A 13,558-nucleotide genomic window follows, 5' to 3' on the forward strand; every position below is an offset into this window, starting at 1 on the left:
GATTCCGAAAATGGGTCTGAATCAAGCTCTCCACCCTCAAGGATGGATGGAAAAGGTGGGCCTTCCCACTTCTTAAAAATCACTCAAACACCCTGAGGAGAAGGGGGATATCCCACACCCAGCCAAATGACTAATTAATGACCCAACCAGCAAGCACCCCACCCCCAGGCTTCCAGGCAGGAAAATGGTGGGGTGGGGTGCAGGCAAGGTGGCTAGGTTCAGCTGGCCATGGGGAGGGGATGAAATAGATCATGCTGACCCTGGGCCTGAACAGGACAAGCCCCTGACCTTTGTATTTCTTGGCACTGGGGATCCGGGTCAGCTTTGTGTCCACTTCATCCTCCTCAGAGATCTTCAGCACTTGGGTGCGGTACTCAACCACCATGGTGAGCAAGTCAGGGCGGCGCGAGATCTCAAAGATGTGCTCGATGTAGGAGAGGTTGTCTGCACAGGGAGGCAGGTTAGATGCAGATGCCCACAGAGAGAGAGAGAGAAAGAGAAGCCTCTTGTCAAATTGGATGGATTGTGTCTGCCTTACTCCGTCAGCGGAGATGGAGTTTGGTTGTCCTTCTTTTGCTTTTGAAAGAGGAGATATTCAAGACAGTAAGCACGGGGACTTTTTTCTCTCAGCTTAGAAACAGCTCACTGTTTCATGCAGATAGTTGCCTGAATCCCACACCTGTTCCACCCTTTTATGTGTGAGATTAGCAGACTCTTTGCGTCTTTAACAGACCAGCTCTGTGTGTGTGGTGGTGCTGCTGCTGCAAGGTGTGACTGACGACTGTGAACCCCTCTGGAAGCACGTGACTGTCTTGTGTGGGTGTTGCGTGGTGGTGTGAGTCTGTTCATGATGATGCTGGCGCGTGGGTGGATGGACCAGTGCAGAGGGTGTGTGTGTGTGTGTTTATAGGAGATGAAGAGAACCTGCCAACCAACCAACAGCAGGTTGCATTGCCCTGAGAAAACAGCTTTCTTAAAAAAAAAACCCACACAAAATAAAATGACATCACCCAGCTCCGCAGTACCATCTGTAGCCTTCCCCTGATCTCAGGGAGGGGAAGGCAGTGACTAGAGAAAGCCAGGGATGGGCTCAGTCGCCTTGAGCTCATGCGTGCGGGCGGCCTCAGCTCAAGAACCCGGAAGGCTAAAGTGAGGGGAGGCGAGATCAGCAGATCTGCCCAGGAGAAGCAGAGCAGCAAGATAAGGGGCACTGCAGGCTGGGTCTGGGTGTGAAGAGGCTCTAGAGTGGTGGAACCTGTTCTTTGGCAGATGGTGTCTATGTGTCACACCTGCCTTAAATCCCTTGGAAGAGGCGTTTGTTTGACTGGCATCCCACAATCACATTGAGCTCCCACCCCCCCACCCCCCAAAAAAGGCACTGCTGTATATGCAAAGATGTGGAGTTTTGGGCTCTTGCTTCTGCTGCAAAACCTTTTTGTGAAAACATGCCATCCACACTTTGTCACCTACTCGTGCTCTATCACCTCTTGCCGGATGCCAGATATTAATTCCTCTCCCCTCTTGAAGACAGGAGGAAGAGTCGGTAGAGCGGTCATCCTTGATGGTGGGTCTGGAAGCGTCAAGAACTCAAATGGGATCTGGATTCTGAGCCAAACTGCCTTGATGGTGTCTGTTTGCTGAGTCACTGGTTCTCCCAGGAGCCTGTCCATCCGTTCCCCTTGCCTGGAGCTGTTACAGCCAGGCAGGCTGACTCCTCTACCCCCCCCCCGCGCTCAACCCCAACCCTGCCAACTCTGAGTCACTCAGCTTGGTTTAGCTGCACTCACCTTCCTTCCTTAGGAAGGAAAGCGGGGCGGGGAAGGGTGGTGGAGGAGAGCACTTAGCTGCATGTTTACATGTTTGGGTATATAGATCCTCCCTCTGCTCTTTGCCATGTTTATTTATCCTACTTATCCTATTTATTTATCAGACCAAAGAATATCCTGTCCCAGAGCAGGATGCCTGTTCATCAGGTGCTGCTCCACTGGATTCTGAACCTCTCATGCTGTGGGAGCATTTTCTGCACCCCCACAGGAAACACAGGAAGCTGCCTTAGACCGTTGGTCCATCTAGCTCTGTGCTGTCTACACTGGCTGGCAGCAGCACTCCAGGATTTCAGGCAGGGGGCATTCCCAGACTTACCTGGAGATTATGCCGCAGAGTGGACCTGGGGCATGCAAGGCATGCTGAGGCAGCCTCAGCAGTAAAGCACCACATGCCGGTAAACAGTCGCTTGTGAGGCAGAGACAGCAAGCAGCTGGCAGTAAAGCCCCTGACTTTGATACAGAGCTGGCGTCGACCTCTTTACAATGCTTCTGTTCTGAATAATGCCATGTTTGAGAGGGAAAATAAAAATGACAGCGCCTGAGAACTTCTCTTCCCTCCCCCCCCCTTGTCATACATGCACAGAGCTCCTTCGCACATGGCGGCTGTGTGAATGGGCTGGGCAGCATGACGCTGCAGTAGCATTTGAGTGACCCCCCTCCCCACCACCTGTAGACTTAAGACAGTCTCTCAAACTTGCAACCAGAACCACTCCCCAAGCTGGTTCCTATGAGCCCCTGAAGGGATACAGAGTTGTATCCACCTAAGTTAGAGTAAACCCATTTAAATTAATGGGCCTAAGTTAGTCATGTCCATTAATTTTAATGTGTCTGCTCTTGAGTACAACGAACATTGTTCCCTATTCTCACCCTTAAGAGATATTCCACGCTAGCTACATTCAGGTGCAAGTTAAACATGTATTTATTTGCCTGGGCCTTAGGTGATGATGGTTCTGGAGCAGGTGACGTGGACTGTCTGTTGCCGCTGCTTTGTGTTTAAAGTGATTTTTATTTTAGGTTGTATACATAGCATACATTTTCTTCCCCCCCCCCCAAGAAGTCTGGGAACTGTAGTTTACCCCTTACATGGCCATAGTTCAAAGAATCATAGAATGGTAGGAGTTGGAAGGGGCCTATAAGGCCATTAAGTCCAACCCCCTGCTCAATGCAGGAATACAAGTGAAAGTATACCTGACAGGTATCTGATTAACAGACATCCTGCTCTAGGACAGCACTCTTAACAAGCTACAGTTCTCAGGATTTGGGGGGGGGCGTGGAAATGAGCTGTAAATGTATGGTGTGTACACAGTCCTCACGGTGATTTTATTGCATCTTGTATATGTGATGTTGTGAGCAGCGCCCTGTGCTATTCTGGAGGGAAGGGTGGGGCCTAAGACGTAAGAACATATACAAGAGCCCTTCAGTAGCTGGATCAGGCCAAAGGGGGCCCATCTAGTCCAGCCTCCTGTCCTCACAGTGCACAACCAGATGCTCCAATGGGAAGCCCACAAGCAGGACCCTGAGTGTAACAGCAACTGTCCCGTCCTGCAGTTTCCAGCACCCTGTATTCAGAAGACTCATGTGATAAGCAAACTGACACACCCACACCAGCCCACCTATTTCCTCCACCGATGGCAGCTGTGGGCTGGCTCAGCTGGTGCCGGGAATTAGGATGGTCACTGAGTGCAGGGAGGCCTGTCCCTCCCAGCCTTTGAACTCTCCAAAGTTTTGGGCAAGGGGTGTGAATGGGTGGGTTGGTGTGGAAGAGCCCAGGGCTGAGCACACTCCCTCTCACCTTTGTCTAGTTTCTTGTGCTTTTCAAGGAAGCTGAACCAGTCCTTGGTAGTGGTGATTTCCTCGTTCTTCTCGCTGGGGATGTCCTCCTTGCAGGCTGACTTCAGCTGGTCCAGGTCTTCGTTGGTGATGTTCTCAGCCAGCTCTTTCAGCAGACTGCTGTATTCTGCCATCTCTGTGTAAGGAAGGGTGAGTCAGAGCGAGGGGGTGGGCAGGCTTCTACTAGAACCCCAATGCCCACCACCCGGAGCCAGGTGCAAAAGACCCCTTAATTAAAGGACTCTGACGAATTGGTTTGGACTGCCAGAACATTTAAAGCACATTATTTTCCTAAAGAATCCTAGGAACTGTCATTTGTTAAGGTTGCTGGGAATTGTAGCTGGGTGAGGGGTAAACTTTTTGGGGGTGGCAAGGGGGAGTAATGTGCTTTAAATGAATGCAGCCTGAACTGAGCTCATGGTCCTAAGAAAAAAAGGCCACTCCTGGTTACATTGCCCCCCAACTTTCTTAAGTTCAGCAAATTTATCATCATTATTGCCCACCTCTGAATAGCTGGCTTGGCCCATGTTATTATTTCATTTATATCTCACTTTCCCTCCAAGAAGCTCAAGGTGATGTACATGGTTCTTCCCCATCTTATCCTCACAACAACCCTGTGAGGTAGGTTATGCTGAGACACTGTGACTGGCCTAAGGTCACACCCAGTGACCTTTGTGGCTGAGCAAGGATTTAAACTCTGGTCTGCCAGGTCCTACTGTGACACTCAAGGTAGTAGGGGGTCCTGGAATGGCCAGTGATGGACTCATGTGCTCCAGCCTGGAATCCTGCCTTCTGTCATAAAATGCTGTATTTGCCAGTGATGACCACCAACCTGGATGGCTTTAAAGGGTGATTAGACAAATCCATGGAGGATAAGGCTATCAGTGGCTACTAACGCTCTGCCTCTACTGTTGGAGTTATCTGAATACTTCCACCTGCTGGGAATCCCAAGTGGTGAGAGCACTGCTATTGCACTCAGGTTCTGCTTATGGGCTTCCCAGTGGGGCCTCTGGTCGGCCACTGTGGGAACAAGACCCTGGACTAGATGTCCCCCCTCAGTCGCTGAAGGGCTCTCATTCAGTTCTGATGTTTCTATGTCCTCTCCCCAACTATGCCTTGTAAAGCAGGTATGATGCTTTTCCGTCCTATTTTGTGTGCCAGTTGTTAATATATATAATATTTATGAAATAATATATTGTGAGCTTACCTTCCTTTGTTAGGAAGATTGAGTGTTTGCAGCCCAAGATCACTGGGTTACGTTTTGGCTGGCAATCTCTCCCTTCCAAGTTTCAGGGTGTGGGGTGAGAGCACACATACCCTACCCCCTCCCTGCAAGCTCAAGGGAGAGAGGGCAGATGTGTGGGTGTGCGAAGAAACAGCCATTTGCAAAAGACAGAGCATGAGGTTGGCAGGGACAGCACAAGGCAAAAAGGTGGCAGCGTTCGTGGGTGGGGGTGAAAGGGTCTGTAATGTAGGCCAGTGTATCAGCTGCCTTGTAAGAGGGCCTGTTTATGTTCTGTGTCTGCATTTGTAAAGAAACCAAATATTACGAAGAGTCTCTCTTGGAATTACACTCTTGCCCAAAGGAAACTAGACTCAGGTTGTCCTGCCCTAGGACATCTCTCCTGCCTCGGGAACAGGAGGGAGCTCACAACAATATCCTCCCAAAGGATCTTGCACTCAGGTCCTGCTTGCGGGCTTCCCCCAGGCACCTGGTTGGCCACTGTGAGAACAGGCTGCTGGACTAGATGGGCCACTGGCCTGATCCAGCAGGCTGTTCTTATGTTAACTATTTTGTCAGACAGAACCCTGCAAGGTGTGTTTCTAGGGTGGGGTGCAAGAAAAAGTCCCAGTTTGGAGTGATGGTTTCCAGAAGTCTTTAGATTGGTACATACAAGCCGTCAGACTCCACACAGAAATGCCAGCACCCTCCCACCTCACCCCATGCATTTGCTACTCTTACACATAATGTAAAACAACAACATATACTTCCTTTGACAAATATTGGGAAATTGTGAGAGTTTTAATATAGTGGGACCCACAAACCCCCAAACCCACAGCCCAACAGCAGACGACCTGAAGACAATCAATAAAATAACACAGAAATATGCAACTGTTTTCATAGGATCCTGAAATCGTAGTTGGAAGGGGCTTCTCAGGCCACCGAGTCCAACCCCCACTCAGTGCAGGAGTCCAGCTTAAAGCCTACCTGACAGGTGGCTGTCCAGCTGCCTCTTAAATGTCTCCAGTGTTGGAGAGCCCACCACCACCCTAGGTCATTGGCTCCATTGTCATACCACTCTAACAGTTGGGACGTTTTTCCTGATGTTCACCCAAAATCTGGCTTCCTGCAACTTGAGCCCATTATTGCAGGTTCTGCACTTTGGGATGATCATAGATTCTAATCCGGGCTGCTCCAAGACATTTTGCTGCTTGACATAAAGGTGGCCCCCTTAGTAGCTGACCAGAGTGGCAACTGAGTCTTGCTTCAGCATTTATGACCGGATAGTGCTCTCCATCACACGCCTCTGAGGGGGAGAAGGGCAGGCTACGTGGAGCAACACAGCTCTACATGGTGGCAATATACAGCCCCAGGGAACTATTGAGCTGCTGTGTTTTGTACTAGCTGCAGTTTCTGGACCAACCTCAAAGGCAGCCCCACGCAGAACGCATTGCAGCAATCCAAACTGGTGGTTATCAATGCTTAGATGACAGTGATCAGGCTGTCCCAGTAAAGAAATGGCTGCAGCTATCTTACCAGCAGCAGATGGTAAAAGGTATTCCTAGCCACTGAGGTCACCTGGGCCTCTAGTGACAGAGATTCATCCAGGAGCACTCCCAGACCATAAACCCGCTCTTTCAGGGGGAGTATGGTCCCATCCAAAGCAGGCAATTGACCAATGATCCGAACCCAGGAACTGCTCATCCACCCACAGTGCCTCCATCTTGCCAGGATTCAGTTAGTTTGCTAATGGCAGGCCCAATTCTGCTGCCTGCTTTATTTAACAACTTACAGCCCCTGGCATGCCTTTGACTGTTTAATACAGAATAACTCTACAGGAAACAACAGCACAGAGTTTTAAAATGTTTGCTGGGGCATCAAGATCTTCCCAGCTAGAGACAGACGCATTTCTGCATCCGTATAAAAAGAGAGAATGCCGGCAGCACTTCTGCGGCTTGTTTGCATAGATGGCTTGGTAATGGTGATTAGAGATTTTTTAATTTATTTTAAAATGAGGGCACTGGGAAATATAATTCCCAGACAGAGACATCATTCCCCAGCTTTGTAGGGCTTTCCAGAATCCCTGACATTTCAGGGACAATGTGCGATTTGGCCTTGGATTGGAGAGATGGGCTCATCTGTGGTTAATAAGAACTTATTTTGGAAAGAGGAGGAGGCGAGGAGGTATTAGTGCATCAACAGCTGGGTCCCTGGTAGGGCACTCCAGCCCAGGCTCAGAATGCAAGGAGCTGAAAGGAGAGAAATTAACTTCTAGTGACTACCTCCCTACACCAGGTATGCAGGTAACCCTTCAAAATCCTTGTGCGCCACAAATGTTGAACACGTCAACAGGTACCGTGAAGTGTTTTCTCGCGGCATCTGAAAAGAAGAACTCTTCCAAGCACCCCCACCCTCCAACTTCCTTAGCTTGTGAGTTCCTAATTTCATCTATGCTCTCCACACCCAGGTCCCAAAAAGTACTGACACATTTTGAAGGGGAAACTAAACCACTGTTCCCCAAACGGCTGTTGACTTGGGAGCTGACAGGTGAGGCTGCAGAAACCAAGAGAATATTCTCCATGGGTTGACTGGTCAGGAGTTAAAAATCAGCTGGTGGAACTGTACAGCAGAAATGAAATGGGTTTTTTGGGGGGGGGTTCCCCCAAGAGAGAGAAAAACACAGTATCTTAACAGTCAGGGTTGTCATTGCCTGCTTTTTAAGGGAGATATTTCCAGCAGGTTTTGCTGCATGTGTGAGAGTGTGGTCTGGATCACCGCTGGTGCAAAAGCAGCCAGAGAAGCAGGGTACAAATGTATTTGTAATTCTAGGAGGAGAAGAGGCTACCATAAGGACACAATATGGAGAAACCGAATGCTTCCCAATCGGAAAGGGTGTGAGACAGGGGTGTATTTTATCACCCTATTTGTTTAATCTATACGCAGAACATATATGGAAAGCAGGATTGGACCAAGATGAAGGAGGTGTGAAAATTAAAGGGAGAAATATCAATAATTTAAGATGATACCATACCACTAGCAGAAACCAGTAATGATAGGAAACGAATGCTGATGAAAGTTAAATGGGGAGGGCAGCTATGAGAGAACTAGAAAAGGTCCTCAAATGCAAAGCTGTATCACTGAACACTAAAGTCAGGATCACTCAGACCATAGTATTCCCGATCTCATCAAGGCCATCATGTCCAACCCCCTGCTCAGTGCAGGAATCCAAATCAAAGCATTCCCGACAGATGGCTGTCGAGCTGCCTCTTGAATGCCTCCAGTGTCAGAGAACCCACTACCTCTCTAGGTAATTGGTTCCATTGTCGTATGTCTCTAACAGTTAGTTTTTCCTGATGTTCGGTCGAATGTATGGATGTGAAAGCTGGGACAGTGAAAAAAGGGGATAAGAGAAAAATCAACTGATTTGAAATGTGGTGTTGGAGGAGAGCTCTGCAGATACCATGAACTGTGAAAAAGACAAATAATTGGGTGTTAGAACAAATTAAACCAGAACTATCATTAGAAGCTAAAATGATGAAACTGAGGTTATCCTACTTTGGACACATAATGAGAAGTCATGATTCACTAGAAAAGACAACAATGCTGGGAAAAACAGAAGGGAGTAGAAAAAGAGGAAGGCAAAACAAGAGATGGATTGATTCCATAAAGGAAGCAACAGACCTGAACTTACAAGATCTGAACAAGGTGGTTTATAACAGATGCTATTGGAGGTCACCGATTCATAGGGGCGCCATAAGTCGTAATAGACTTGAATCGACATAACAACAACAAAAGATAACAAATGGGAAGAACTCGATCCAGTCATGCCTTCAACTCCCCCCCCCAATTTGTTGTTTACTGTCACTTGTTTATTCTGCTCAAATCCAGTGGTTAATTATCATTCTAGGGATTTGGGAAATATGACAGCTGGGTTTCAAGACAGTGTTTGTCAGATTAAAGCTGAAGCTCTCAATCCATTGACCTCAATGCTCAATTGCTGGTTGTTAACAAACATTTGAGGGTGAGTTTTTTAAAAAGACCACCACCACTTGCTTAGAGAGCCTCTTGTTTGGCAGAAGAAAGGTCTGGAGTGGAAAGAAAAGTGGATTATCACACCTAAAGAGTCTTGCTGTAACAGGCACATCACATCGCAGGGAACAAATTCAATTACATGAGCTCTTGTACCCCAATGGAGAGCCTTGTTTTCAAACAACCAGGGAATAAAGCCACATACGTGTTAACGTCTCGTAAAACTTCAGCATTGCTACACTCATGTGCACAATGAAACACAGGATCATATCATCACACCCTTATAAAAATAGTCATGTGCACATATGTACACAGTCCATGACACAAAAGCCCAAATTCGTTGGTCTTCTCCCTGACCATTTACACAAATTAATGTATCTCTTCTAGCTGGGCAGCACCACATACACTGGTCTACTTAGGGGCAATTAGAATGTACGTATCAAGAAATGACCCAAATCCAAACCAATTCCAAGAGATGATGCTGGCTGGGGAGCCCCAAATTTCAAGCATCCGCACAGCATCACAATATGCACCATCAATCTCCTGCATCTTCAGAGCCCTTCCCAACCAGAACATGCTAATTAATTAATTCTCTCCTGTGCAATTAAACGCATGCCCAGGCATAGCTAATCATTCTACACGTACAAAATTATACAAATGTTATCCCTATGTATACACAGCATCCACGTTATTGTTTCCTCAGGGCCGCCCTCAGTTAACGTTACTCACAAACCTACCCAAATGGCACATTCTGTACTCAGTTCCACGCATCCTCTTAAGAGCATAAGCACATAAGAAGAGCCTGGCTGCCAGATCCAACCAAAGGAGGAGGCAATGTGTACAGAGTAAGACGATTGGGATTTGTGCAAAGCAGGCGCTCTACCACTGAGCTATGGACCTTCCTTCCCCCCCCTGCAACAGCAACAAGAAAGGTCTCGCCTTTCTTTGCCATTGCCTGGGAAACAGCCATTTTCCACCACAATGCTAATGGTGTCTACCAAGGCAACCACCATATCCTTCCCTTAATACTCTCAACTCCATCCTCACCCATCCTTTTCTCCATGTTCAAAGTGCCAACTCTGTGTAAGCAGGGCCAGTCAGGGTCTACTGGTCTGTCTGTGCACCATGGTCTTTTCTGTGGGTGAATTTTAAGAAGCTGGCTCTTCTGTCCCGTGGGCCTGCCAATGTCTAGGATGGCCAAAACAGCCTGACGGAAACAGCTTGGCCTGCTCTTGTTTTTGATATCATGGGCAGAGAGGGATATAAACACGATCACCTAATAATTTTCCACTTATCTGGCTGATAGCAAACTATTGGCAATCCTGTCCCCTTAGGCTTCCTGTTGCTACACACAGACACAGAGTCCTGTTTTTGTGGTGTTCTCGCCGGTCCTTTAGGAAGGGGAAATTCCGGCTCTGTCCATTTAAAGCAAAACCTTCCCAGATGGCTGGCCTTCCTGAAACAATGAATCACTGGTGGGGAGAGATGCTGGCTCCAGCAGTTCAAATGATTTTTCCACCTCACTCGAAGCTACTTATTTATTTCTTCCCCTTTGCACTCAGTATTCTGGGCGGCACACAGCAAGCAAGCAGGCGCTGTGGCATGGAGCCCGCTCTTTTCTCTGCCTGTCTGCCCTACTCACTCGCCCGCTCATTCTTCCATCCTCTTTTGGAACTTGCTCACTCTTTCCAAGTTGGGAAAGGGGGTAGGCTTGTGTCCTGTCTATTCCTCTTGCTTATTCATGCCTTTTACTCCGTTTCTTGTTTCCCTCTTTTTCTCTTGCTTTCCATGCATCGGCATTCTGCAGCCCTTCAAGAAAAACAAACTGCCCACACTGGGCCTGTTGCCCATTTCCCAGGCCCGCTGGGTGGCGGTGAAGAAAGGAGAAGCAAGCAGCGAATAATGGTGGAAGTGAGTAAAGGCCTGGGGCTGCCAACCGGCCAGTAAACAAACTGATGTGGACAGCTCCTGTGGCTATAAGCGGCTGCTGGAATCAGCAAGTGAATCTTTTTAACTGCACAGAGATAAAAACAACGTTGTTAAAAGCACGGGAGCTAAGGGCCAGTCAAGGGAAAAAACATTTGGCAACCTAGCCTGGTGCCCAAAGCCTTGGGGAAAGAGAATGTTAAGAGTTTAAGTACCTAAGAAAAGCCCTTCAGCACCTGAATCAGGCCAAAGGGGGCCCATCTAGTCCAGCCTCCTGTTCTCACAGATGCCCCAAAGGGATGCTGGCCAACAGTGGAAACATCTTGGCTAGTATCCATTTGATAGCTTTATCCTTGATGAAAAATGATACGTGCTTGTTCTATTGTAGACTTTAGCACATGGAGGGAGGGGACTGGGGGAATGTATACTCTTGTTATTGTGAGGAATCGCCCCACTCTGTCTCACCTTCTCATGTAGGCAAGCAAACCTTACAGGGTTGTTACAGGGAACAGCTTAATCCTGTAACAATGAACTCTGGTGTGGGGTGGTGGCAGCTGAAGATCTGGACTTCAGAATGAGGAGATCCAGAAGCCCACTCAGCCAGAAATCTCTCAGGATCTGGGCTCATCAGCCTAACTTAACTCACAGGGTAGTTGTGAGGATAAGAGAGGGCAGACTGTGAATACCACCCTGAGCAAATTTGCAGGCAAGGGAGGTTTTTTTTGTAAAAATAAAAAAATGTAATCAGCAATTAAAACAAATGATATATTTGTGCATGTGACATTCCAAGAGGTCCTCAGAGAGATGACCCTGTTGCTGTTGTTTATTTATGCCGGATATTTTCTGAGTCGCCTCTTTGCCCCAAAGCAACACAACGATGATTAAAATTCAACACAATCCTACCATACAAATGTTCACATACTGGTTTCTGGTGCATGCTGGATTTGTACATAATACTGATGTACCCTATCCAAATCTCCCTGTTTGGCTCTTAGGATTCTCATTGACATGATTTGCTGATCTGTGTGGAAGAGGATTTGTGCCCTAGATTTGTAAAGAAAGAGAGAGATTGATTTGTGGCATTGTGGGTATAAAAAACCATACATTTTCTAGGGCAGTCGAAGACTTATTTTATCAGACCTAAGGCCCACTTTTTAATCCTAACTTGCAACATGAGGACCCAGTTCAAATTATTTTGTGCACACACCAACTTTTCTACTTTTCTCTGTAAGGCAGGGAGTGGCTAACCTGTAGTCCTCTGGATATTGCTGGACTTCATCCCCATCATACCTGACCATTGGGCATGCTGTGTGGGGCTGATGGAAGATGAAATCCAGCAACATCTGGAGGGATGCAGATTTCCCACCACTCCTCTGAGGTGTCCAGATACAGAGGCAGGAAAAGCTCCTGCAATTTTGTGAGGAAAGAGGAATCCTCAACACAAAGTGTGTCATGTCAAGATGAGATGAAAAGTTGCACCTGATAAAATCAAGCCTAGCAGTGGACCGGGACCAAGGTGGGTCCATCTAATTCAGCATCCATTTTCTCATAGATGCCACCAGGAATCCCACTACAAGAAGACAAATAGTCCTCTCCTGTTGCATGTCTGGGATGTAAAGGTACACTGCCTCTGAACATGGAGAATCCATCAAGCATTTGTGGACTATGTTCACTGGTAGATTACAGTACTGATGAATTAATTTTTTTCTCCATTAATTGGATGAATGTTGTTAACTAAGAAGGTGTTGCCACTGGTGCAGCCCACCTACAGTCACATTGCTTGTCCCAAATCACTGAAGCCAAACAATCTAAATAATATAAGCCAGAGAGCTGGGTTTGAATCCTCGCTCAACTGAAGGTGTTCTTGTGCTAGTCGCTATTTCTCAACATGTCCTACCTCACATGGTTGTTGCAAGGATAAAATACGGGTGGTGTTGAGAACTCATGTACTGTACACTACCTTGAGCTTCTTGGAGGAAAAAATAAATAGGCAAACACAGTAAACAGACCAACCCAGAAGCTAAGTTCCCCAGAATTTCATCACAGCGTTGTCCCCTGAGCCACCCGATGGGGATGGCCGTTTCTTTGCTACAGTTGTAGGTCCCATCCCCAAGGCACTTACAACCTGTAAATACTTTTAGTGGGGTAAGCAACAGTGGTTTCATCATGAGGAAACCTTTGTTAGGGGGCTACCTGAAGGTATGAAGGGAGGCGTGAGGGGCAGGGAGGGGATGAAATCATCTCCCTCTGTTGCTTCCTGTGTCCAGTTTCAGATTTGCAATCTCTTCAGGGCAGGGACATGTCAGTCTCCTCTCTCTTTGCAGCATGCACGCTTGGACAGTGCTATATGAAATAATAAACTTACTAAATGGAGGGCTACTGGGATGACACAGGTGTGGGTCAGATACAAGTCTGTGAGAACAGCAATTGCTGAAAGGAATAACCTGGGAAGGCTTGAAGAGGAGAATGAGAAGGCATTTATAGGGAGGGAAACTGTCAGGAAGGGGCCATTTTTAAAGATGGCCTTTCTTAGGAAACAAGCAGCATCCTAGCCTCGTATATCTGCATGGTACTCTGAGGAGAGGCTAATTTCTAGGCAGAAAGCATCAGGTTTTTCTATTCAGTTTCTCCCTCTCTCACACACATAGATGAGGGGATGCTGAGGAATGTTTTGTTAGAATGAGGAGGGGAGGAAATACTATTCAAATAGGGAGAATGTCTCAGG

General features: G+C 47.4%; 1 protein-coding gene across 1 annotated transcript in view; it reads right to left on the minus strand.

The window, feature by feature from the left end:
• Positions 1-13,558, minus strand: part of PEA15 (proliferation and apoptosis adaptor protein 15) — a 51,646-nt gene that overhangs the window by 7,796 nt on the left and 30,292 nt on the right. Inside the window, exons 2-3 of the mRNA XM_061605568.1 lie at positions 3,619-3,792; positions 289-444 (exon numbers count right to left, since the gene is read on the minus strand). Of these exons, the coding sequence (XP_061461552.1) occupies positions 289-444; positions 3,619-3,790 (328 nt within the window). The 5' untranslated portion in view covers positions 3,791-3,792. The remainder of the gene's footprint in view (positions 1-288; positions 445-3,618; positions 3,793-13,558) is intronic.

This window comes from Rhineura floridana, chromosome 22, assembly GCF_030035675.1.
Source record: "Rhineura floridana isolate rRhiFlo1 chromosome 22, rRhiFlo1.hap2, whole genome shotgun sequence".
In the NCBI taxonomy this organism is placed as follows: Eukaryota; Metazoa; Chordata; class Lepidosauria; order Squamata; family Rhineuridae; genus Rhineura; species Rhineura floridana.